The sequence below is a fragment of the Zea mays genome, chromosome 4 (assembly GCF_902167145.1).
Source record: "Zea mays cultivar B73 chromosome 4, Zm-B73-REFERENCE-NAM-5.0, whole genome shotgun sequence".
Lineage (NCBI taxonomy): Eukaryota > Viridiplantae > Streptophyta > Magnoliopsida > Poales > Poaceae > Zea > Zea mays.
This window is the reverse complement of record NC_050099.1, coordinates 68,386,589-68,412,684: the sequence shown is the minus strand read 5'-3', so window position 1 is coordinate 68,412,684 and position 26,096 is coordinate 68,386,589. Positions and strand designations below refer to the sequence as shown.

The 26,096-nt window shown below is 44.7% G+C and overlaps 1 protein-coding gene across 8 annotated transcripts; it reads right to left on the bottom strand.

Moving 5' to 3' along the window:
• Window positions 1-388: 388 nt before the first annotated feature.
• LOC100192840 (uncharacterized) lies at window positions 389-24,657 on the bottom strand. 8 transcript variants are annotated; one of them, XM_035966637.1, is made up of 16 exons: window positions 24,150-24,657; window positions 20,833-20,876; window positions 20,685-20,729; window positions 20,267-20,588; window positions 20,047-20,146; window positions 18,750-19,016; window positions 18,539-18,616; window positions 18,369-18,470; window positions 18,236-18,285; window positions 18,037-18,136; window positions 2,699-2,797; window positions 2,457-2,570; window positions 2,179-2,353; window positions 1,325-1,707; window positions 854-928; window positions 389-766 (listed from the first exon to the last, which is right to left on the bottom strand). In XM_035966637.1, the coding sequence occupies exons 3-16, from the start codon at window positions 20,689-20,691 to the stop codon at window positions 746-748; spliced, it is 1,893 nt and encodes a 630-aa protein (XP_035822530.1). In that variant the 5' UTR covers window positions 20,692-20,729; window positions 20,833-20,876; window positions 24,150-24,657; the 3' UTR covers window positions 389-745. The 8 variants fall into 8 exon arrangements, with proteins under 8 accessions (XP_035822530.1, XP_035822529.1, XP_035822531.1 ...); XM_035966636.1 differs by having other exon boundaries at window positions 20,833-21,094; window positions 24,150-24,570; XM_035966638.1 differs by lacking the exon at window positions 20,833-20,876 and adding an exon at window positions 20,931-21,094 and having other exon boundaries at window positions 24,150-24,570.
• Window positions 24,658-26,096: the final 1,439 nt, after the last annotated feature.

Below are 26,096 nucleotides of genomic sequence, written 5' to 3'. Positions count from 1 at the left end.
CAGTTGATGCTGAAGCTGTTTCTATTACGTTCCAGAAGAGAGATTATTTTGATGATACGAAGTCGTGCTACAGTTCCAAGTCTAATGATTACTTAGACTTGATTGATATTCAAATTTAGCATCTTAGTGGTGTTTGGGAAACGGTTCTATAAATTTAGAGTCAAGGAGAGATTTGTTGGAATATGCCTCTAATTCCTTTTATATATTTAGAATATGTTTTGAAATATTTTTTTCTATACGCCTATAAATATAGGACCTCCCTGTAACTTGTACTCGACGATAAATAGTAAATCTGTTTCCTCGTGGTTGTTTGCTTCTTAATATTGGAGGAGATTATTTCACGTAAATATTTGTGTCTATTTTATCCCCTTCCCTAACATTAGTAATATCGCACAATTCTTTGCAAAGATAACATAGACGCGGACCTGTATATCACAATATGCGCACTTGTTCAGTTGTTCGGGTACCACCCCACTTTCCACATTTCTATCTCCTATTTTTCTAGCCCTTGCAATGCCATCCATCCTAACATCCTCTGTTAACATGAAAAATGCACAGGCCTCTTAGGGTCACAAGAAAAAAATAAATAAGTGGACCGTGTTTTTCACTATCCGTGGTCACCATCTTTTCTGCCAGTAATGTGGACAACTGAATGCACGGCCTTCATCACATCACCAATCGAATTCCTGTGCATATTTTTCTCCGCGACAGGATGTATCTTGATTTCAGCAGTACTGGTTCCTTGTTATAAACAAAATCTTCGTCTCTGCATGGACAGTACGGTGAGATGAACAGTATAGCCACATTACAATCCAGGTTTGAAGACAGAAAAGAGCCCAGCAGATGATCTTACAGGTAGGCTTGATCTAATCACTTCCTCTAGGGACTCAGCGCTTTCCAGTTGCTTCCTCACAGTGGCTTGCAGCACCTGACAAAAAATAAGTTTTTTTTTCCTTATTTTCGCTTGACATTGGCAGCAAGTTTAGATAGCGATTTCTCTGAACAGTCTTCAATCATCTGTTCTCACGGATGCATGAGAATGATATATTCCCGCCACTTCATTTTATCTTTTATTTAAAACAAGATGGTTTTAGTTGCGTTGTGTACAGAAATGTTTCAACACTTGCGTTTCAACATTTCAAATGCCTTTATTTCCGCTTCTGCCATGTCTAACAATCTAGTAAAATTGATGCTATAGCACCGTTTTACATTTAATTAGGAATTTTAATTTGTAAATATTCTCTAATTTTTGTATGGATTCTTAGTACTAATGGAATCACCAGGTACAAATGGAGATAAACTGACATACTTGATGGAAACTTACCTTCTTTGTTCGCTCCAGGTCAGATTCGATGCATTTTATCCTATCCCATGACTCCAAGAGGGATCGTTCTTTCTCCACAGGAATCGCTGGAGGCTTGCTGCCAAGCTCATCGACCTTCCCTTCAAGTCTCTGAAGGCGCTCTATGACAGGACTGATGTGGTCTACATTGAAAGTCTCTACTGCCGGATGATCGTCAGAAATCAGTTCTGGTTCGGCAGGAGGTAGTAGGTTGTTGACCCTCGTTTCCTGCTGACTACGTACTATGTGAAAGAAGGCAAAGACTTTGACAATGAAGGCCAGAAGTAGTCTGACAAAGCGACGGAACACTCCTTCATCTGAAACCTCTTCAGGCACAACTGTAGCTCGCCTGTTACTTGAGGGACCTATAGAGAGTAAAGATATGGGTCAGTAGATAAACTCAATAGAACAAATGCAATAGTTTGTTCTATAGTGATAAACATAAACTCAATGTTTTCAAGTCATGGAATTGACCCTAGTCACCATTGCACTGATCAGCCGGACTAATCACGACTGATCCTGACTAATAGTAGTGCATAACTGATCTCCAAGGCACTGATAAACATGACTAATCACGATTAGTCGGATGACTAGAACTAGATAACCTTGCGTAAAACACTTGAACAGCATGCATGCTATCCTAGGTAAACTAGAACATCAACAATGTCGATATCTCTAAGCTATTACTGTTGAGCATGAAATGTAAAGCTAACATCTTACAAGTACTCAGGAGCTCACTATTCATGTTTTACAAAATAGTTGAGTGAATAGAAATGCCTGGGAAACGAATATATTGCGGCTTCACAATATATTACAATAAGAATCAATGAGCATACCTGCCACGTGGGCTGCTGTGCTAGCATCCAGTGGCCGAACATGAGTTCTTACTTCTGAAGCACTGCTTTTATCTGACGGTGATCCTCCTCGACCATAGTCAACTGTTTTGTCCACCACAACAAAGTGATCGTCACAGCTGTAATAAGCTGCAGAGTCTCGTGCTCTCATCTGCATCTATGTAAAACATAAGGTTCAGTACACACAAGAAAGGCTTAAAATTAGGACGATCCAACAAGGTTAAGGTACTTTGCTACATTGTTAGAGCTTAATATAACACCTCTTCGCGAACTGGGGCCAATCGACTACACCCCACTGTGCTTCTCATGATCGGAGCACCAAGATCATCAATTTCAGATCCTGACTCCACAGTTGACGTGTCACTGTTTCTACCCTGTCATTCGAGAGGAAAAAACACAACAGTATTTAGTTGCTAGAATAACTGTAATTGATTGAGCAAAAGGTTTCATCCATATTAAAGAATATAGCATGATTCAATGTGTAGGGCAGTGTAGAGCATACCTTCAAAAGATGTAACCTAGCAAATGAACTCCGCCCTTGCTCAATCTCGGATAAACGTCTGGTATGTCTTGTAAACTTTGCTTCCTTATTATGTGCAAGCTACAATGGAACGCACAAAGTACCATCGTTTGTCAGATGGTACATGGAAAATACAAGGTATGACAACATGTACCAAACACATGGAGGATATTCAATCTAATTCTTATGTTTACACTACCGAAATTCGGCTCTTTGCCGAGTGTCAAATGATTTGCCTAGTGTTTTTTTCGGGCACTTGCCAAGCAAAAAACACTCGGTAAAAAAAACACTCGACAAAGAGTTTCTTTGTCGAGTGTTTTATTTTTAACAATTGGCAAAGAGTTTCTTTGCCGAGTGTTTTTATTTTGGACACTAGACAAAGACAATTTAAAAATCACATTTTAAAGCAGTAAAATAATTCAAATGAAAAAGTTTTAACTAAAAATTTGTATAACTCATCAAGATGTACAATTTATATGTTGATCATTTCTTCATATGACAAAATAAAAGTAAATTTGTTCATAAATTACAAGAGAGATATATACAAGATTTTTGAATAATGTTAGAACCATCATGTGAGATGAACAAATGACCAAACAAACAAAATAAACTTTATAGATCTTGAAAAGTTATAAAATTTGTAGTTGGCAACTTTTATATTTGAAGTCATCTTGTCAACGAAAACTACGTCTGAATTTAAAAAATTTAAAATTTGAATTTTCAAAACGACGTCGAATGGAAAAACCACCAACAGAAAAGTTGTAGGTCTTGAAAAGTTATGAAACTTTGTAGTTGACAATGTTTTGGTTTGAAATCATTTTGTCATGCAAAACTATGTTTGAATTTTAAAATTTGAATTTTTTAAACTACATTGGATGTAAAAACCACCAAAATAAAAGTTGTAGGTCTTGAAATGTAATGAAACTTTGTAATTGTCAATTTTTTGATTTGAAATCATCTTATCATTGAAAAATTCGTGTGAAGTTTTCAAATTTGAAATTCAAATTTTGTAAACGGCCTTGGATGTAGAAACTATCAAAATAGAACTTGTAGATCTTGAAAAGTTATGCAACTTTATAGTTGATCACATTTTAAAATGAATTTATTTAGTGCCTCAAATAATCAAATTACTCTCAGTTTGTTTTTTTTTTCTAAAACGCGCAGGAGAACTGCGCATTAGATATATTAAGATAGAAGAAGTACCAATGGTCTAAAGAAGACCAGAGTACAGAGAAACAACAAAAAAATATAAGAAAATAAAAATAAAAAATAAAAATAAAAAACAGTCAAAAACTACTCCTAAACTAAGGCCAGATGGTGCCCAGATCTTTGGCACCCGCGAGACACCACCTCTGAGCGTCGTCTTTGATATTCTGAATAATCTGGTTGCCACTAGGAGCATCCCCCTCAAACACACAATTATTCCGCTGCTTCCAAAGCCACCATGCCACCAACATCACAAGGGAGTTAATCCCTTTGCGCAGCGCATGAGGGACCTTGGCCTCCAAATTAGCCCACCAATCTTGGAAAACCAAATCATCCCTCGCGGGGGAGAACTGCCGCAGATTAACCAGGGAGAAAATCCTAAACCACACTTCCCTAGAGAAGACACAAGAGATTAAAAGATGATGCACCGTTTCATCCTCTTGATTTTTTTTTTCTCGAAAGCGCAGGGGAACTGCGCCTTAAAATATATTAAGAAGAGGAAAAAAAAAAGGTCTAAAATAGACCAGGTTACAAACAATAAGCTCCTTACGGAGGCCAGAACCTCCTATAAGTGAAAGAGTCCAAAAAAGCCAGACTCAAAAAACTACTACTAAAATAGAAACAGCAGGAATCAGCCATTTGTTAAGGAAGCTGCCAAGAAAGAAAGGCCCTTGGCCCCAGCTAATGCCCACAGTCTTCTCTCATCATCAGCCTGCCGAAGGATAGAGGGGAGACAGGGAGTTTGTCCATCAAAAACGCATTTGTTACGGTGGTTCCAGATCATCCAGGCCCCCAAAGAGATCAGTGAATTCAGACCTTTCTTGACCATTCCCTGAACATTTTCAGAAATCATCTCCCACCAATCCAGGAAGGAAGTCAGGCCCGGCTGGGGGGCCAAGATATCCAACCCGAACTTTCTGAGCAGATTATACCAGAAAAGCCTTGCAAACACACATGAGACCAGCAGGTGATTAATAGTTTCAGGTTCCTGATCACACAATGGACAACTGCTAGGATGATTGAGCCCCCTTTTTGCTAATCTGTCAGCAGTCCAGCACCTGTTTTGGGCCACCAGCCAGAGGAAGAAATGGCATTTAGATGGAGCCCAAGATTTCCAAACCCTCTTGTAGTGTCCAAATGCACATGATCCCAGGAAGAGACCCTTGTAAGCTGCCTTTGCTGAATATTTTCCATCTGGGGCTATGCTAAAGATGTGTCTGTCTTCAATGAGGGGGTGCAGCTCCAAACCAGAGAGACAGTCCCAGAGCTTGAAATAATCTGCCAGAACTCCCACAGTTAGACCACCTCGAATATCATAAATCCATCTGTTGTTTGACAAGGCCTCATAGACCGTTCTACTCTTAGCTATCTTCTTTGGGATTACAGAAAACAGGCTCGGGGCAATGGTCGAGATGCTTTTGCCTTGCAACCAGTTATCAGACCAGAAGAGGGTATTATGTCCATTACCTACCACCGAGATAAGGACTTTACTGAAGAACGCTCTGGCTTTACTTGGGACCTGAATAGGAAGCCCTGTCCAAGGTCTTCTAGAGTCAGTTTTTTGTAGCCACAGCCATCGCATCCTGAGGGCCCATCCAAGTTCCGGTAGACTCGAGATACCCAGTCCACCAAGCTGAAGTGGGCGACACACCTTGCCCCAAGCCACCAAACAATGGCCCCCTTTAGCTTCTTTTCTTCCTCTCCAAAGAAAACCCTTTCTTATTTTATCTATAGCATCAACTGCCCAGTGGGGTATATCAATTGCCATAGCCAGGTACACAGTCATACCTGTGAGCACATGTTGCACTAGTATTCTCCTGCCTGCTCTGGTCATCAAATCAGCTTTCCAATTAGGTAGTTGGTCAGCAAATTTATCAACATACGGCTGGAACTGTTGCTTGGACAGCTTGTGCAAGGAAAGAGGAAGTCCCAAGTACTTGCAAGGAAAAACTGCGACCTCACACGGTAGCATACTTTGGACTTCCAAGATAGTTTCTTCTGAACACTGTATGGGGTAGACATTGGATTTCTGCACATTAGTTTTGAGACCAGAGGCACTGCCAAAAAGCTGCAAGATATCAAGAGTGATGGAGATTTCATCCACCGTAGGGTGTAAGAAGAGGGCTACATCATCTGCATAAATGGATACTCTGTGAAGTTGTCTTCTTGCTGCAAGCTGCTGCAATAAACCTGCCTCTTCTGCCTTTATAAATAAGTGTCCAAGAACATCCATGACCAATATGAACAGCATTGGTGACAGCGGATCCCCTTGTCTAAGCCCCCTTCTATGCTGAATTTGTTGACCAGGAAACCCGTTGAGCATGACTTGTGTGGTGGATGAAGCAAGAAGACCACAAACCATGTCCCTCCAGATCTGTCCAAACCCAATCTGCTGCATGACATCAATTAAAAAGGGCCAGGAGACCGAGTCAAAGGCCTTGGTGATGTCAAGCTTGAGGAGCAACCGAGATAATCTTTGTTGATGAAACAGTCTAGTTGTCTGTTGCACTAACATGAAGTTGTCCTGGATGAATCGCCCCTTAATGAATGCACTTTGGTTTGGGGATACCAATTCATTCAGTCTTGGTGCAAGTCGGTTTGCGAGAATTTTCGTAATGAGTTTTGCAATACTGTGGACCAGGCTAATTGGCCTGAAATCCTTAACTTGCTCAGCCCCATCTCTTTTTGGCACCATGGTGATGTAGGCAGTGTTAAGTTTCCAGAAATTGCTGAAATTTCTGCTCCAAACCGAAGATACCACTGCCATAATATCACTTTTCACAATGTTCCAGCACACTTTGTAAAAAAGACCAGTGAATCCATCCGGTCCCGGGGCCTTGTCAGAGGGTAACCCTTTGATGGTTTCCAGGACCTCCTTTTCTGTAAAAGGGGAGTCCAAGGCAGCCAGGTTGTATCTAGGTAGGCCAAGAGCTGCCAGGTCAATTGTTATATCCCTCTGTCCATTCTGCCCAATAAGATTTTTGTAGAAAAGGTCCACTGCTGCAGCTTTCTCACTGTGCTCAGATAGAATGTGACCACCATCCACTAACTTGGCAACAAAATTCCTCCTCTTGCGATGCCTAGCATGAATGTGAAAAAACTTCGTATTCGCATCACCTTCTCCTAACCATGTGATCCTAGATCTCAGCCTTGCCATAGTGCGTTTGAAAGAAGACAGCAGCAGTGAGTGTTTTTTGAGACAGTTCTTAAACCAATTTTCAGCTGGGGAGAGGTCTCTTTCGTCCTGTGCCATCTCAAACCTGTGAAGCAGTTCTTTTGCCAAGGCTAACTGCAGCCTCACATGGCCCACCTGTTTGTCACTCCAGCTTTGAAGAGATCTTGCTGTTACCCTTAGCTTCAAATCCAGGGTTTGGAATGGACACCTGATATTGTGTACCGAATTCCAAGCAGCCTGTACCACTTCCAGGAAACCTTCCATTTTTGGCCAGAAAGCCTCAAAATGAAAGCGTTTCTTCCCAGGTTTGTTCCCTTGAAGACCCAGCAGGAGCGGACAATGGTCAGAATCATGTGATGCCATGCTCTGGAGGAGAACATTTGGGAAACATTGCTCCCAAGACACAGAGCAGAACACTCTATCAAGTTTAACTAAAACAGGGTTTGCTTGCTGGTTGGACCATGTGTACTTTCGCCCATGTAATGGAATTTCCTTAAGAGCAATGTCATTGATTGTCTGTCGAAAACGACCCATCATTGCCCTATTAATATTGGAATTGTTCTTATCCGCAGAGCAGTAGATGAGATTAAAGTCCCCAGCCACCATCCAAGGACCATCACAAGCATTTCTGATGTCTCTAAGTTCCTAGAGGAACTGAATTTTTTCCCCCTCACCCTGAGGTCCATACACACAAGTAAGCCACCAAGCCTGCCCCTCTGCCCTACAAAACTGGACCGAAATACTGTGATTTTGAAATTTTGTCTGTCCTGTGTGACCAATGTGTCTCCTCCAAGCAATCAAAATACCACCACTTGCCCCCACAGATGGGAGGTACACATACTCAGAAAAATCAGCTCCCAACATAGACAGAATGTTTCTCCTAGAGATGTTCTGCATTTTTGTTTCTTGCAAGCACACCACATCAACCTGGGAGGAGTCCACCAATTCTTTTATTGAGTCCTGCCTAACAGAGGAATTCATCCCCCTCACATTCCAAATTAAAAGTTTTCCAGGATCCATAGAAAACAGATAAAAGCCACTACAGAGAACACCAGGGGGCCGGGGACCTAACAAACAAGTCCAGGAGGAGGGGTCCAACCAAAGAGGGCCGCCAAAGCTTCTACCTGGTTATGGGACAAAGGTTGCTTGAAAATCTTTGCATACGCGTCTAGTGCTTCCTGGGTAGTACCATTGTCATCAGATAAGATATGCAAAGCTCTCATAGCCTTTTTAGTAGACCTATTACCCCAATCTCGCATATTAAACTCAACCCCAGCCCCCGCAATGCGTCGGCTGCGCCTAGGAGCAGCCACCTGAGAAGATTGTGGGGCTGATGAGGTATTCATGGTTTGCTTTGGAGCCGGCAGTATTTTATCAGCTGCTTTACTGATTTTTCTGAGGAATTCTTCCTTCCCTGATAAAGATTGGTTCAGAAGTCTTGAGTCCGAGTGAGAAGTGTTGTTTGTCTGAATTATACTGGCCTCTGTCTCTTCATTCTGACTGATTTGGAGGGGTTGTGCCTTAGTTCTTCTGCGAAAGTAGACCTTGAGAGCCTTTGTTGCTTCGTTGTGTCGGACTGTTACTGCCATCCTCCCAGCCATTCCCAGCATCTGTAGAGGCAGGCCAGCACTTGGAAACGTTGACTCAGGGAAACCAGAAACTAGTTGGGGCGAGACTATCATGAGGGTGTTCGTCTTCAGCGGCCCAGAACACAGTTGGGGCGAGACAGGCAAGGAAATGCATGTCTCTAGCGGCCCAGCCGGCTCATGAGGCGAGACAGGAACAGGCCCAGATGTCTCTAGCGACCCAACCAGGCAACGGGCCGGATCTGGCCTGAGGAACCTTACAGGTCCATTAATCACAAGGCGGGAAGTCATCCCGCCAGATTCGTGCACCGCAGAGTAGCAACCTTGGGGACTGTTTCTCTTCTCCATCGTTACTTGTCCCGCCACTTCAAAATCCTGTGAAGGTGCGCCATCAATGTGAGGAGACGCCTCTGGAAGCGCTTCAGCGTGAAGGGGCTCCTCGGTCGTCAGCGGCATTAATTGCGTAACACGCAGAGTATCTCCAGAATTCTCCCGCGAGGCGTATGGCGGCGCGGGCGCTTCGAAATCGCGGCCCAAAGACGGCTGCGGGGCCTGGCGAAGGTGCAGCGTCCTCACCTCGGACGTTGGAGACATATCAGTGCCCAGTGTTAAATGCAGATCTCGCCCAGCATCTCCCGCTACTTCCTCCAAGGCGCATGACTGCGCAGGCGCCTCGTTGCCGCGGCCGGAAGACGACTGTGGGCCCAATCGAAGATGTAACGGCCTCCTCTGGACCTGAGAGCCACCTGGACGTCGAGGGTGGGGATCTTGAGTTCCATTTCCGTCTTCATCCCCTGGGGATTTTCCGCCAGCCACAGATGGAGTGGGGTCCGCTGGTGTGATGCTTGAACCCGCCCTCAGCACGCTAACTTGAATCTTGTATGTGAGGCATCTTTTCTCAAACATCTGCAACCCAGGCTCAATAATGTGAAGAACTGAGTCACGTTGGAGTTTCTCCGGGTTAAAACACCAAACTTTGACGACAAACGAAGATAGATCTTGCTTGAGCAAAGTGTCAGGGTGCACTTCAGCTATCAAGCAGGAGTCAATCAGAATACTTTTTGCCGTAGAAAGTGCCCAAGCATGCTCCGGGATCCCTCTGATTTCCAAGTCTACCAGCCCTGACATTATCGAAGATGAGGCGTGAGAGCATCTCGTCCACCGCTTGAATATCAGGCTGAATCGAGGTCCTCTTAAAATCTTGCCGCCATTAAGCACCCTTGAAGCAGTATCTTCGTCAGGTAAAATCAGAAGAAAATCCTCTGGCTTGGTGTGATGAATCTTCATATCCTCCAACTTGACGTTGAAACTGTGAGCAACTTCCTCAAGGATCTCAGGCCCCATCACTAATGGTCTGGTTCCCACTATTGTAACGAAGAGGGCTCTTCTCATATTTGCTTCTTCACGAGCCATGTCATCACTGAATTCAAGGGTACAGGAAGAAAGAGCCCCCCAGTTCCTTTCGCCTTGATCGCCAGCCCACTGAACAGGGGTCTGTCTAGTCGACGGAGGTACCTCATCCTCTGACGAGGCCGATAACGCCTGGCCAGGGGCGACCACAGACCTTGATGATCCTTTTCCATGTTTGGATCGTCTTCTCTTTCGTTTGTAACGGAGGCTTCTATGTGACTCCCCATCATCAGCCATCCTAGGGGGATCTTCCTTCATCGCAGCAGCCTCAGGTCTGCTGATCTGGACCCACACCGAGCGACGCCTACAGGGATCAGCCCGCTGCGAGGCCACTGGCGAGTCTTCACGCTGCTCTGAAAGGCGCTGCCACACAGAGACCTTCGATTGTTGTTTTTCCAAACGTTGCCACACAGTCTTCTTCCTTTGCACTTCAAGGCGACCTGGACACTTGGCAGCCTGATGCCCAAGCCTGAGGCACCGGAAACAGCGCGTGGGTCGACGGCAGACAGCAGCCAGGTGGCCGGAGGAGAAGCAGTTGAAACACCGTCCTCGGAGAACCACCGGGGGCTCTCGACGAGGGAGTTGAACACCGCGAAACTGCCTCCTCTTACTCCTCACCACTTGCCATCCGTCGTCGTCATGCCGGGGACCAGCCCGCCGGCCTTGCACCACAGGAAGGGAATCAGCCACCGCCTTCGCCGAGTAGACAGGCTTCACACTTGGTGCCGGGGGAGGAGCCGCGGGAGCCAAGGGATATGCTAACAGGGCCTCCTTATAGGACTGGGGTGCCAGCCAGGAGTCACCAGATGATGAGACTGGACTAGTATCACTCCAACGTTGAGCCTTTAGGCGGCCCACATGTGGAGCGAGAGGGACACCAAGGGAGTTTTCTGGGTTGGTCGCCGGTTCCGGGGTGGAGGCCGGCGAGGGGCAGGGGTGGTGGGTGGAGGTGGGAGGGTTGGGGGCGTGGGAGGGAGGTGGGGGTGGAGGTGGAGGTGGAAGTGGAGAGGCCATACTGCTGCTGTTCTGTTTATTTCCTCAAACACTACACAATGCCATTTCATCCTCTTGATCACAAAGGGGGCATTGAACAGGATGGTCCAAACCCCTCTTTGCCAAGCGATCTGCAGTCCAGCACCTATCTCGAGTCGCGAGCCAAAGAAAGAACTTGCATCTTGGAGGGGCCCAGTTTCTCCAAATAAGCTCAGCAGGCGCAAAACCCACCCTTCCCATCATAAAAAGATCATACGCCGATTTGGACGAGTAAGAGCCTGAGGGGGAAGGTGTCCATATGTGCTGATCTGGAACATCTGATAACAGTTGAACCTCCCGAACAAGATCCCAGATCTGGAAGAATTCGGAGAAAGCCATAGAGGAGAAATTGCCCCTAATGTCAAGAACCCAACTGCTACCATTAATTGCTTCCTGGACTGTTCTTGACCTCACAGCCTTCTTGTTAACAGCTGCAAACAGCGAAGGAGCCCAATCTGCAATTCTTTTACCGTGCAGCCAGCGATCAGTCCAAAATTTGGTGTCAGTTCCACTGCCCACAACTGACTGAACCGATGCAGCAAAAAGTGCAGCAGCATTGGGATGAACTTGGATATCCAAGAAAGCCCACGGCCGCTCAGGTTGTGTTTTCTTCAACCATAACCATCTCAAATTGAGGGACCAGCCCATAACTTCAAGATTTGGAACACCTAAACCACCCAAAGTCAATGGTACACACACCTTCTGCCAACCCACTAAACAGTGCCCACCATTGATATTTTTGCGGCCTTTCCAGAGGAAACCTCTCCTAATCTTGTCAATGGCTTTGGTGACCCATTTGGGGCATTGAAGTGCAATAAGGTGGTAAACTGGAATAGCTGAGAGGACAGATTTGACAAGAGTAGCCCTACCCGCCGGGTGAATAAGAGCAGCTTTCCAACCAGGCAATCTATCTGCAACCTTCTCAACTAGAGGGAGAAGGTCCCTCCTGGAGAGCTTTCTAATAGACAAAGGCAGGCCCAAGTACTTGCAAGGAAAATTCACCAAATTACAAGATAGCGTCTCTTGGATTGCCAAAACCTCCTGGTCATTGCAGCAAATCGGAGTAAACGAGCTCTTTGCTAAATTAGTAACAAGTCCTGAGGCTTCACCGAACACCTTCAAAACTTGTTTGACTGTCTCCAAGTCACACCTCACCGGATGCAAAAACAGAACCACATCATCGGCGTATAAGGAAATTCTCTGTCCAATTCCCCGACGAAGCAGCGGCTGTAACAAACCATAGCTCTCAGCCTTCAAGATTATTGAATTTAGAACGTCCATGACACACACAAAGAGCATAGGAGATAAAGGGTCTCCCTGACGGAGCCCCCTTTGATGATAAATCAACTCTCCTGGTTCACCGTTAACCAAAACTCTAGTAGAAGAAGAGCGTAGCAACTTTGCCAACATATCACACCACCGAGCACCAAAACCAAGATGTTGTAAGACCTCCAAAAGGAAAGGCCATGAAACTGAATCAAAGGCCTTGGTGATGTCAAGCTTTAGGAGCACTCTCGGTTCCTTTTGCCTGTGCAAAACTCGGGCCATCTGTTGCACAAGAACAAAATTATCCAAAATGTATCTACCTTTCACGAACGCACTTTGATTAGGTGACACAAGCTGTGATAGTTTCCCTGATAACCGATTAGCCAGCAGCTTAGTGATGATTTTGGCGAAACTATGGATCAGACTTATAGGGCGAAAATCTTTTACCTCCTCCACATCAACTTTCTTGGGCAGCAGGGTAATATATGCAGATTTGAGGAGAAAAAGTCTACTATCATCACCCTGAAACAGTATATTCACAGCAGCCATAAAATCTACTTTGATAATTGGCCACGCCATCTTGTAGAATCTGCCTGTAAAGCCATCTGGCCCGGGAGCTTTATCTGAAGGCATGGATTTGATGGTGTTCCAAATTTCTTCCTCGTCAATAATCCGGTCTAACTCGGTAAGATCAACAGCTGATCGATGAAAGGATTGAAGATCAAGAGTGAAGTTACGCTGTCCCGCAGATCCCAACAAATTGCTGTAAAAATCCCAGACCACCTCAATCTTATCCTTCTGATCAGTGAACACCCTGTCCTCTGTCTTCAAACTGGCAATAAAGTTTTTCTTCTTCCTGTATCTGGCATGGTGCTGGAAATACGCAGTGTTGGCATCACCCTCTTTGAGCCATCTCAGACCAGAACGCATCCTTGCCCTGGTCCTCTCAAAAGAAGACAAGCCCAAAATATGATGCTTAAGCTGTCTCCGAAGCCAAATTTCCAGTGAGGACAGCAATCTTGAATCCTGGGCAGATTCCAGTTGATGAATAATCTCCCTCGCAAGAAGAAGTTGTCGCTTGATATTGCCTGTCTTCCTATGACTCCAAGATTGCAGATTTTTGGCAAGCCTCCGCAGCTTGTCAGCGAGCCTCTGTAAAGGGCAAACAGCCATAATCGGCTGCTCCCAGGACTGCTGCACAACCTCCATAAATCCATCAAGTTTTGGCCAAAAACTTTCAAAATGAAAGCGACGTTTACCCATGAAGGAGTCCCTCAAGCCCAGCAATAAAGGACAATGATCTGAAATGGAAGAAGCCAAAGCTTGCAGAATGCAATCTGGGAACAACTGGTCCCAATCAGTGGTCACAAAAACACGATCTAATCTGACAAGGGTTGGCGCTTCCCGCTCATTAGACCAAGTAAATTGTCTACCCAAAAGATCAATTTCCACCAATTCAAGCTCATTAAGAAGACGACGAAAACGGCCCATCATTGCCCTGTCAACATTTTGATTATTTTTGTCTTCCACTTTATAAATGAGGTTGAAATCCCCTCCAACAGCCCACGGTCCAACACACGTAAGGCGAATGTTACGAAGTTCTTGCAGAAATTGCACCTTCAGGACGTCCGACTGTGGGCCATAAACTCCAGTGAACCACCAAGGGGGGCCCTCACTCTGCTGGAACTGAACAGAAACAGAAAAAACATCCACCCTTGATGCAATAGCCTTGCACACATTGCCCTTCCAAGCCACCAAGATGCCACCCCGAGAACCCTCTGCTGGGAGGAACACATATTCATCAAAATCAGCCCCAAGGGTCGACATGACTGTCCATCTAGAAATATTTTCCTTTTTTGTTTCTTGCAAACAAACCACTTCCGGCTTCACAGAATCAATCAAACTACGAACAGAATCCCGCCGAGACTTATTATTGAGTCCCCTTACATTCCAAATCAACAATTTTGAGATATCCATAGAAACAAAAGACAGGAGTACGACTAGAGAAAAAGCTTCCCAACCTAAGAACAAAAGGGGGAACTACACAATAATGGGACTCTGTCCCAACAGTGAATCTGCAGCATCAGCATTCTCCGGAATTGCCCAACCGAACAGTGCAGCTAAGGCAGCGACATGGTCCTGAGTTAGAGGCTTAGAAAACAGCCGCCCATATTCATCAAGAGCTTCTTGTGCCAATCCCTCCTGGTCAGCCCATATCCCCAAGGTTCTAGCAATATCCACTCTTATTTTTCTTACAGCTGTGGAAGGCGCCCCCCTACCATCCTTCTTCAGTCTATTGCTTCTTCTAGGTATAAAATCTTTTGGCGTCTGCTTACGTCGCCGCTTTTGGGTAGCTGGTCTGGCCAAGATGCAGTCAACTGGTTTAGTGATGGTGGCCAAAAAATCCTGCACCAGCGAAAGATCAACATCCGATGTCGTGGTGTCCAAAACCGATGCCGAGATACAGTCAGCGGAGCAATCTTCCCCCGCATGCCCCTCAAGTAGCTCTTGCCTTCCCGTCGGAGAACTGCGCACGAGAGCATCCACCCGGTCTGCTGACCCAGAAACAGAGTCCGCCCCAACATCTGCGAGAATGGGGCGTCTTCTAGAATATACAAGCAGAGCCCGCGGGGAAACAGTCCCAGCAACCGACAACGCCCCCCCTCTGACAGAATTGGGATCCAATATTCCATGAGAGCGCCCCGGAGCCGAAACACCCAAGGAAGGGGCCTCGAGGCCCGCACGGTGAACGCAGATCAGAGTTTCAGCCGCAGCAGCTCCATCAATTGGTGACGATGCAGCCATGTACACCGGAGCCGAGACACCCAAGGAAGGGGTCTCGAGGCCCGCACGATGATCATAAACTAGATGTTCTCCCTCCTTGTCTGCTCTTGCCATTAATGGAACCAGTGGCACCGGAGCCAAGGCAGTCACAGAAGACGCCTCGAGGCCCGCACGGTTAACCAAGTTCGAAATGCCTTCATCAATATCACCCAAGTCTGCAGCCAAAGGCACCAGAGCTGCCTCGATGCCCGAGCAGCGCTTGTTGCTAGCACTGGAACCATCATTAATATGAGGGCCCAACCTCTCCATGACTGAACGCCGAGGTCGGCTACTCTGCCCTCTGCCATTTCCCGGAGGAGAACGTGATCTGGGACTCCGGCGAGCCCAATCTCTGGCGCCCAAATCGCCCAGCGACAGAGAGGGCCCAAGCTCAGCAGATGACGAAGGGAAGGACCAATGAATTTTGACTTGATAAATTAGAGTTCTGAACCCTTGACCAGCATTCTCTGGCGACTGCAGGGGTTCTGTAATCCATAACTCCCTTGAATCTGGAATCAAAGCGGGATCAACACACCATGCAGAACAACGAAAAGAGGTGCGGTCATCCAGGTCCGACTGCACGCAGAACACCGAAGCAAAGGGATTGAGCAGCCGTTCCACCGTGGCAACCTCCCAAGCATGCACAGGAATGCCATCCAAATGAAAATTCACCAAGAAAGGAAGGATCCCTCCTGAGGAGTTTGTGAACCTTGACCATTGTTGGCAGATCACCGAAAAGGATGACGCTTTCAATAATGACTTTTTCTCCTCCAAGAGCCGAATCAGCCCCACAGAAGGAAGAAACAGCAGAAAACTGGACGCAGATAGTCGAAGAAGACTAAGCGAACCTTCCTCAACCTCTAACCAGGGCGCGAGCAGGGCTGCCACCTCCTCCCCTGGAACAGTTGTACGCTCGCTGATCACCGAGATCACCACCGCCTTCTTCAGGTCTTCCTCAGCAGATGACATAGCATGGCTCCAACCCAGGATACAAGGAGGAACCGGACGAACAGCAGCACCGGGAGAGGGCGAAACCTGGGCAGTGCGCTCCAAACGATGGGGAACCAGGTGACCCTCCTCCAAAGGAGGGGCAAGTCTCTTGCGAGAATGACGACGACGAGTCCGGCCCCTCGGAGAGCCAGAGGCACCATTGACCGAAGGCTGCGAATGTTGTTGATTGTCTTCCCCCAAAGCTGGCAGAAATTTTCTTCTCCACACCCTCTTAGGAGCATGAACTAGCCGCTGCCTCCCCACGTCCGAGCGATCCATGGGAGGGGAAATCCTTCCCCAGACCGAGATGGGGCGCCCCGGGCCTTTTGTGCCACCAAGCCGCGACCAAACAGAGGAACCGGCCGCCACTGAGCCGCCAAGCCTCGCCCAGACAGGGTGCACAGCGGTGGAGGAATGAACTCGAGGCACCGGAGAGGTGGCAGGGTCCCTGGGACAGGACGCAGCTTTATGGCCCAGCGCGAGGCAATTGAAACATCTTGAATCCAGGCGGCAATGGCGGGCCAGGTGACGAGGTGAAAGGCAGTTGAAGCAAACGCCATTGAAGGCAGAGGGGGAGGGCCCATGACGACGGACCCGAAGCGCCCGAAGACGCAGCCGCTTCGCCCTCCTCGACTCCACCAACTCCCACCCCTCGGCATCCGCCCCCGCAGGGAGTCGAGGCGTCGTACGGAAGGTGGAACGCCGAACAAGGGGAGGCGGACGGGACTCCGGCTGAAGACGAACCGCAGCGGTGGCCGGAGGACTGGAAGAAAGCACGTCGTCGCGAAAGGGGAGCCCAGAGGATGGCACGCTGCCCGGGCTAACTCCGCCCCATCGCTCAAACTTGGTCCTCCCGCCAGACTTCAAACGAGCAACGCCCCGGAAAAGAGGAGACGACGAAGGTCGTCGCGGGGGGAACACGGCCGCAACGGAGGTTTGAGTGGTGGTCGCCGCCCCAGGCGAAGGGAACGGCGAGGAAGTGGCCGCCGGCCCCGGAGTGGGCACCGGCGCAGAGGAGTCGCTCTCTCTCATCCTCACCGTCCCTATTTCTTATGCAAGTTTATTATTTCTCACTCTCATCATTCATCATGTACTCTCAGTTTGTTATAGTACATGATGAATGAAAACGTAATATAGACATAATTGATGTAGTAGTGTAGTGGCAGAGGAGGGTATGCGCGGGAGAAAGGTTTGCGAGTTCAAATCTCACCATTCACAAAACATGTAAATTTGATTCAAAATAATAGTGAAAAATGATAGAGCGATGAGTATGTAATGAGTAGTGTGGTTGGAGAGTTGTTCATATAATTTAAAAAATATTTTCCTGTTTTTTTGTGTTTTTTGCGATTCTTAATTTGTCGGGTGCTTTTTTTTGCCGAGTGTAAAATGACATTTGCCGAGTGTCTGAGACACGGCAAAGAACGTGAGTCCGGTAGTGTTAGGCCTTGTTCGATTTCAGCCAAACCGGAGTGGATTGAGGGGGATTGAATCCCTTTCCATTCAGTTTTGACTAAGAAGGAATTTAATTCTATTCAATCCCCTTCGATCCACCCTTGTATGTTTGATGAGCTAGAGTTCAATTTTGCCACTCTGGCTGAACTCATATCACTGATCATCGCACAATCAATAGAAATCGGACAAATTTAACCATCTGGCTCGTTTCAAAGTGGTTTTGTATTTTTTGAGAATATAATACATACTATATGTTTCCCATTTCAAAATTACTTTAAATCATAACTCACTGCAGTACAGAAACTCATCCAGCAACCCCAATAATAAACATAGCTGTGGCCATATGGGTATATGATTATGAAATAAATCAATGAAGTTACCTTCATAATATCTGGATCATTCCATGGACCTTTGTTAGACCTCATACATCCTCCCACAGCAGCACAAGTGCATGTCCCCCCCAAAAATTCAGGAAGTTGACTACCAACATCAAAAGAAAACACACACAATCTAAGCTAATGGGACATAATCATTATGATCGAGAAATTATGCTTAATATGGTTGTAATAGAAAAAATACCTTGCATCTATTACTTCAAGAAGCTTGTTCTGAAACTTTGTTCCCAAAACCTACAATTGAGGCTCCATGAAAATTTATACTAAGTTGGACAAAATAAGGAAATAATGTAGTTCCAGAGATCAGTTATGCTCACATGTATCTTCGAGGCAGTTTTAGGGTCAAGAAAGCCTTTCACAGAACTCCATAGTAGCTTGAAACCACTACCAGCATTCACAACAAACATCTGATGCAGCGTCTGAGCATACGAAGAAATTCAGTATGGCAGTCAAGTATGATCAGGAAAAGCAACAAGAGTACACATACCTCTGGATAATAGTCACTGTCAATCTTCTGCATTCTACTTAACATATCTCTTGCTGTTTTGCTGAAGTTCTTGAGACCCTGCAACAAGATTCAAAATCAGCATGAATATTGCAGGAATCCAAAATTTACTCAATGTGTTTGGACAAATTAAAAGGTTAGTAAGCTGATCATCCACAAAGAGATACATCCAATATGAGAAGACTCATCATACCACGCCATCGACATCTAGTATAGTAGTTGTAGAATCAATATGCCTTTTTGCTGCAACAGAGCATGCAGGAAACCTGTCCCTGAAGGCTCTCTCAAACTCTTGCACGTGATACTTCATGTAGCGATCAACTGTAGTAATGTGCATCAATTTATTTGGTTCCACTTTCCCTAATCTCTCAATGTATACTGGTCTTCCCTGCCTGTCAACTCCATGGTAGCCCTGAGGATAATAGCATAGCACATCATCTAGCTCTTCAAAACTGAAGTCCTGCAGGATTTAGTTGCAATTGATAGACATGAGTTATTCAAGATTCATGAAACATAAAGGGCACATCCGAGATTAGAGATGTAGGTCTGCAAATAAAGACATATTAGCACCATCGATAACTTGCATGTCAAAAACGGCTACTTGAAGATGGTCACAGGCATCTCTCACACTTTTTTTCGAACACGCAGGAGAGCTGCGTATCATTGAATTAAGAAGGGTCTAAAATTAGACCAAATACAAACAAAACAGAAAAAGAAATAAAGAAGAAAAAGGAGAAAAAAGAAAATAAACAAGGCCATCCTGCCCCCACAGCCTAGACTCAAACAACATCCTTCCCTTATGAAGTTAGCTACTTAACTCTCTACTAGAGCCCTACATGACACCTGGAATGGGAGCTGTAATAAGGGCAAGATGTTTGGCTGGCTCCCGCAAAATTCCAAATAATAATTTCTTCTTCAGCTCTTCCAATAGCACCCTCCAGGCTAGGTGTAACTCTATCAAAAACGCATCCATTTCTATGGTTCAGAGAGTCCAAAGACCAAGGGCAATCAAGGAATTGAGCCCTTTTTTAGCAATCCCCTGCAACTGCTCACTGATTCTGCTCCACCATTCCATCGTTTTAGTTTCTCTCACCATAGGAGCAAAGACAGACAAGTTGACCTGTCCCAGCAGCTGAAACCAAAAACTCTTAGAAAAACACATCCCACCAAAATGTGATCTATGGTTTCTTGCTCTTGGTCACACAGGACACATTTGTCAGGATGGCATCTCCCACACTAACAATATGCAACCTATGAACCAATAGAAATTCGCAGCCAGAAATGTACGGTCATGATGTTACTGTACTAAATAACCCAAAAGCATTAGCCTCATCTCTAGTCTTTCTGTTATTTTATGAAATGAACCGGGAAAGAGAGCAGCCAAATATTTAAAAGTAGATGAACAAAAAGCAATGAGACCTCAGAGCGTCAAGTAATGATAACCATCAAAACAAATCAAAGCTAACAACAAAAAACTACTAGAACATCACCTCTAGTATTGTATCTGCTCCAGATTCTTTCCTCCACTGGAGCATCTCAGCCCACATATGGATCGCTTTCTCTGTGTCAAATTTTCTAGCCTTCAAAAACCTGCAGGGATTCAACAAGAATATGAAATTCCAATTGTCAGATTCTTATGCTGCAAATTGATAGGAGCTATATATGTGCTTTTATAGCTCTCGATGTGTACAGTATTCCTAGTGCACAAACCTCAGCAACGAGTGATAATCGTTGTGTTTGTCAGGCAGCAAGTTCATGTCCAGAAGTTTTTGCTGGAAGGTGAAGACGGCTCGCTCCTCTTGCTCATCCCTAACATCTTCGATTGTGAAGGACGATGCCCGATGCTCCACCTTTCTTTTTCCCCTCTTCTTGAGTGAATGTGTGAGCTTGTTTGATGCATTCAATGCCTTTTTCTTCAGTGACCCTATGGATAGCCGCCTTCGCTCGTCCTCTGAGTTGTCCACATCTGATCTCCGTTCTTTCCAGTCATCAAGCGTGAGCAGCCCTTCCATGCTGGTTGACCGACGACGCACTTCAGAAATAATGAGAGAATGGAAGTTAGTCATTTGGATGAATTCTAGCTGCTATATTTTGTCACAAAGATAAATGAGACAGTTTGAACATGTACCTGACATTTTGTAGGTTGCAGAGGACTGGAAGTCTACAGGTACAGCTGGAATGAAGTAGAGATTGGGCAAAGAATCATTAGAATATGCCAGCCAGACTTCAGATTCAGAGTACAAAACAAACATGCAGTTTCCTTGCGAGAAGATGACCTTATCTGGCCTTGGACAAAGCTAATGTGATGTTCTTGGTCTCTCTAGTGAAAACGGGAAGGAGAACTTTAAAAGCAGTGCATTTGGTTTGCAGTTACCAGTGCGTTGCAGACAAGATGAATTCCCCCCATTAAATAAGGGGAAAGCGCTCCGGATTGGATGCCATTGTTTGGTAACCCATCAGCTGAGCAACTACAGCTTATAATAGAGAATAAAGAGACCATAAAAATACGCGCTCAGCAGAAGGGCAGACAACTCCTGTCTATATCAGCACCCGGATGCAGAAAAAGGAGGGTGAAAAAAAGTAACACCTGTCAGTGGGGGACAATGCAAATAGAAAAACTAAAATAGGGAGCAAAGGAGGATTTTAGTGCCAACTGCCAAAAGACAATAAAATGGTCCCAAAACGTGCCTTGTTAAAGAAACCTTGGTGAGACTCAGGATCGGTCTCGTTGATACGAGAGCTAATTATTTTATCTTAAAAATGGTTGTCTTTAAGATGATCAAAACGGAAAGGCTAACAAACACGCTAAAATATATGACTCAGTTCATTGCTAGAGATTTATACACTATTAGCCGGGATCCAAAAATACCTGCTTATTTTTCGACTAATAACTAGGAGAAGGTTTATGGTAAAATACCAAGAAATATTATATGGTTGACTTTAGACAAATATAAAGCTCTAAGAAAATATGTTGGAGTTGGACTCATTAAGAATATAAACCATAATATTGTGACTAGTGTTCACGTAATGCGGACACAAATGACTTTCTAATTAGAATAGCACTACTTCAAGGGTCAGTTTTAAACTCTTATCTGTTTGCCTTAGTGATGGATGAGATTACAAGAGACATACAAGGGCTTGGTATATGTTTTTGCGGACGATGATGTAGTGTTAGTTAATAAAAATCGTGCAGGAGTAAATAGAAAACTAGTGTTGTGGTGAGAAACTCTAGAGTCCAAAGGTTTTAGACTTAGTAGAACTAAATTCAAAATATGAGATGTGACTTCATGACTACACATGAGAAATGATACTTTTCGGTATTCAAGTTTAGTGCTATAGAGAAACAAGGAGATATTGATAAAGACGTTAGCAATAAAATCAAAACAGGTGAATGAAATGACGTCAAACATCTGGCATTCTATGTGAAAAAAGGTACCATAGAAGCTAAAAGACAAATTTTATAGGATGGTGATGAGATCTGTTTATGTTGTATGGTGCATGATGTTGGCTTATAAAAAGATGATATATTCAATAGATAAGTGTTACAGAAATATGTATGTTGCGTTGGATTTATGGTCATGCAAGAAAGGATCGAGTCATGAACGATGATATATATAATGGGTAAGAGGTAGCATCAATTGAAAAAAAAGTTAATTTAACACCGGTTGAGATGGTTTAGACATGTCTAACGGAGAGCCCGAAAGACAAGTGTGTAGTGAAATTGTAAGTGTGTAGTGAGATTATAAGATGCGATAGTAACATGAAGAGAGGCAGAAAAAGATTGAATGATATAAGAATAGACACTAAAAGTAGACTTGAAAAATAAGATACACCCAAAAAATTAGTCTTTAACAGAAGCACACTCTCTATGTGACTGAAGCCCAACTTGCGACTTCTATTAGGTTTCAATTTAGCCTACCCAACTTTCTTGATACTAAAAATGTTTTGTTGTCGTTATCGATGTCCAACAGTTAGCCTTAGCTGGTCAAGTTATTTAATAATTAACCTTAGTTGGTCAATCATGTTTTTTTGTTGCTTAATTTTGAAGACAGAGCAATCAGACAGCACGCGTGAAGACACACTTGTTCGTGTACTATGAGAAGGAAACTATGTGTGTTGGAATATATATAAGTGAATTGACCATCTACTCCTATCAGATTAAGCTTTTGGATTGAATTGATTGGTAAATACAATTTAATATGGTATCGGAGACAGAGGTCACGAGTTCGAATTCTGGTTAGCGCAATTAAATAAAATAATTGTTGCTCGCTTCTATCCTAGGTCTGAGACCCAAGAGATGCTCAACGTGAGGGAACATGTTGGAATATAATATAAGTGAATTGTCCATCTACCCCTATCAGATTAAGTTTTTGGGTTGAATTGGTTAGTGCATGCAACTTAATAGTGTGTAAGCTTCGACCTGCCAGGTTAGCAGCTCCACAAAAAGGAGCGTGGTCGAAGGCAGGCTTTGACCACGCCAGAGTTTGATAGCCAGCCATTACTCAAACGAGACCACACGTTTATGCTGGTAACAACTGGCGAGGCGTGACCATGAGTCCTTGACGGCTGGGCGCGATTTGGTAGCCGATCCCTGAAGCTAAAAAGGAGCTAGAAATACGGACCGGATTTCAAGCTTTCAACCAAGATGACTTGTACTGCTGCTGTTAGCGAGTACCGGTCAACCACTCGTTTTCAGGACATGTTGCTATCACCACCGGAATCGATTCGTTGTTGCTTTACCGAAAGGTCTCCCTTTTTTTAGGCGGGCCGGCCAAATGGACGGAAGAGTGTGATTAGCAGCGGCAGCGCTCAAAGAAATTATACTAAATGAGGTGAATGCGCTGGAACGTACCCTGCAATTGCAGAAGACCAAATGGTTGTTTAAAAAAAGAAAAGGACGATGGTTTTAAATAATTCCCGTGGTTAAATTGGGTGTAATTCCTGACGCTTAAAAACAAACAAAAATATAAAAAATTATGTGGGTTTTGCAGGGGAACCAAACAGCTCTTTACTCTGCAACTGGATGTTACAAAAAAACAGGCATTCCGTTTTCAGAACGTTTCCATCATAGAACTCTCTACTGATGAAACACACGATGATGCAGGATTGACCGTGAACAAACCAGGCTTCAGACGGGACATGAGGCAAAGCGGAGCGACAATCCATGATCACCGCTGCTTCAAATTTTGTATCGCGGTAGAAACTAGAATTGAACACGCTTTATTTCAGCTATCGAATGGACGGGACGGGACAGCATCAAATCGCAAAACCACCAGGCCACTGGCCACCTACCACCACCGCAGCTAAGTTGGGTTGTATCGCCGGCGCACGAGCAGTCGCCGGGGTAAGAAAGGACGGAAACGCAGACACGCCGCTGGCTCGAGACCAAATTCAACACCTAACACGAAGGGACTACCTATCCAGTTCTTGATTAAGGAAGAGGACGAAGAGATTGAAGAACCATGCATGCGCACGCAGGCACAGATAGAAATTAGTGGCAAAAAAGAAGAAAAAAAAACAAAAACCAGCGGCACAAAGACAGCTTGCAGGGGGAGAGACGACAGGAAGGAAAGGACAAGTGGAGGAAGCTCACCTCCTCCAGGACGATCGAGTTCCGAGCGGTGGCGGGAGGCGGGTCGGCCCCCGATCCCTCGCCGCAGCGCCCAGCACGGCGACGCGGCTCGGAGTCAGATCCTCCTCCCAGCCAGCCTCCGGCCAAGCGCGCACGCAAGCGCGACGACGAGGGGAGGAGGAGGGCCTTTATCTTGGGTCGGGGTCGGGGGCGGGGTTGCTGGGCCAAGGGGCATGGAAGGGGGGGTTGCAAGAGGGCGACAGCGTGTCCTATAGTCTATTCCTCGTCGTCGGCCGTTGCCCCGTCGCGCTGCGCCTGCTAATTATACGCTCGACGTCGCGACGACGGCGGGCAACCGGGCAGGAGAAGGTTCTGCTCCTTGGCGTTTCCGCCCGACATCGGAGGGGGTTTGTGCAAAAGCCCCGCCTGCCTTGCCTGCCACTCTGCCATTTGCCCATTTGGTTGTTGTTGTTGGTCTTCCGGTTCTGGGCAGGGGCCTACCTGTCTTTGGTTTGGCAATAACCTGTAGCAGCTCACGCCGTGGGCCTGCCCCGCTTCGTCCGGAATAAAGGCCGCCGCGCCGTGCTGGCCTGGTCCCCTGCTCTCCTTTCGTTTAATTTGCCTTGATTTGATTTCCCGTTAGTTCCTTGATTCGGGGGCTCGTTTTCGTTGCAGCTGTTTTATTTAGGCTACTCTAATTTCAATAATACCACATTCATCAAGAGTGAGATAAAATGTATACTTATGTATAATCTATAAGTTTAAACTTTGCAAAATGTATTCAACCAAATCATCATACACTTATAATCTCCATTAAATCTACTAAACAAAATTGCACTCAGATTTAACACATCATCAAAACCAACAATTTAGATCGCTGGACAAACTCACATCTCTTGCTCACTTAAATCCAATAAACAATTAAAGAATAAAACATACACTCTCAACATAAGGTTATTCTCAATGGAATTTTCATAACACTCTTTCCAACATTGTCACATCGTCAAGAGTGCAATGAAACTAAGAATAAAACAATGTCTCTCAATGCAAAATTTTACTTCATTATTTCATAGACTAACATAGCAATTAAATGATGCAACTAAATAATCAATAGAAGTTAGTAAAATATGTGAAGATAAAACAAATCACTCTTAATAGAGGCTTCACATGGCTTCCAAGACCTTAAAAACGAGTTGGCATGGTTTCATCCCCATAAAACTCATTTCTCTTAAATGTCATGTCATGTCATCTAAAATACTCATGTGACACACTATTAAATATGCATGGAACTACCATTGAGAATAGCCTAAAGTTCCACTTCATAATTTTATAGGCTACAATGTCAATTAAATGTTCCATCTAAATAGCCAATAGAAATGTATGAAATGAATGGAGATGAAACAAATTGCTCTCAATTATGGTTTCATGTATTTTCCAATGTCTTGGAAATGAGTTGACACGGTTTCATAGTGACGAACTACTTCCATCCATTTCATAATAAATATTGTGCTATGTCTAAAAATCTGATGTGGCACTCTAGTTAAAGCATGAAACTTCTTATGAAATTATGCATTGAGAATGGCTTAGCAACCGAATGGTTTTTTTAACAGATCATTCGGAATTTAAAAAACAATTGTAAGATCCATAAGCACATACAACACATAGTTGAAAGGTTAATTGCCTAGATTTAAAGGTTGAATGTCTCAATGTGCTTGCACTCATTATTAACTTATTAATCATAATAAATACCCTTATGGTCTAAAATATATGTCGTTAGACTTGTAGATACATGGATTTTATTATATACCTAGATATATGCAATTTTTTATATACATAATGAAAGTTATAGATATAGAAAAAGCTAAAATGACTTGTAATTTTTTTAAAAGTGAGTAGTATTGATCATGCCACATGCACATCCCAACCATAGAAACTATAGCTAGAATATATATGGTATAGGTCACAATC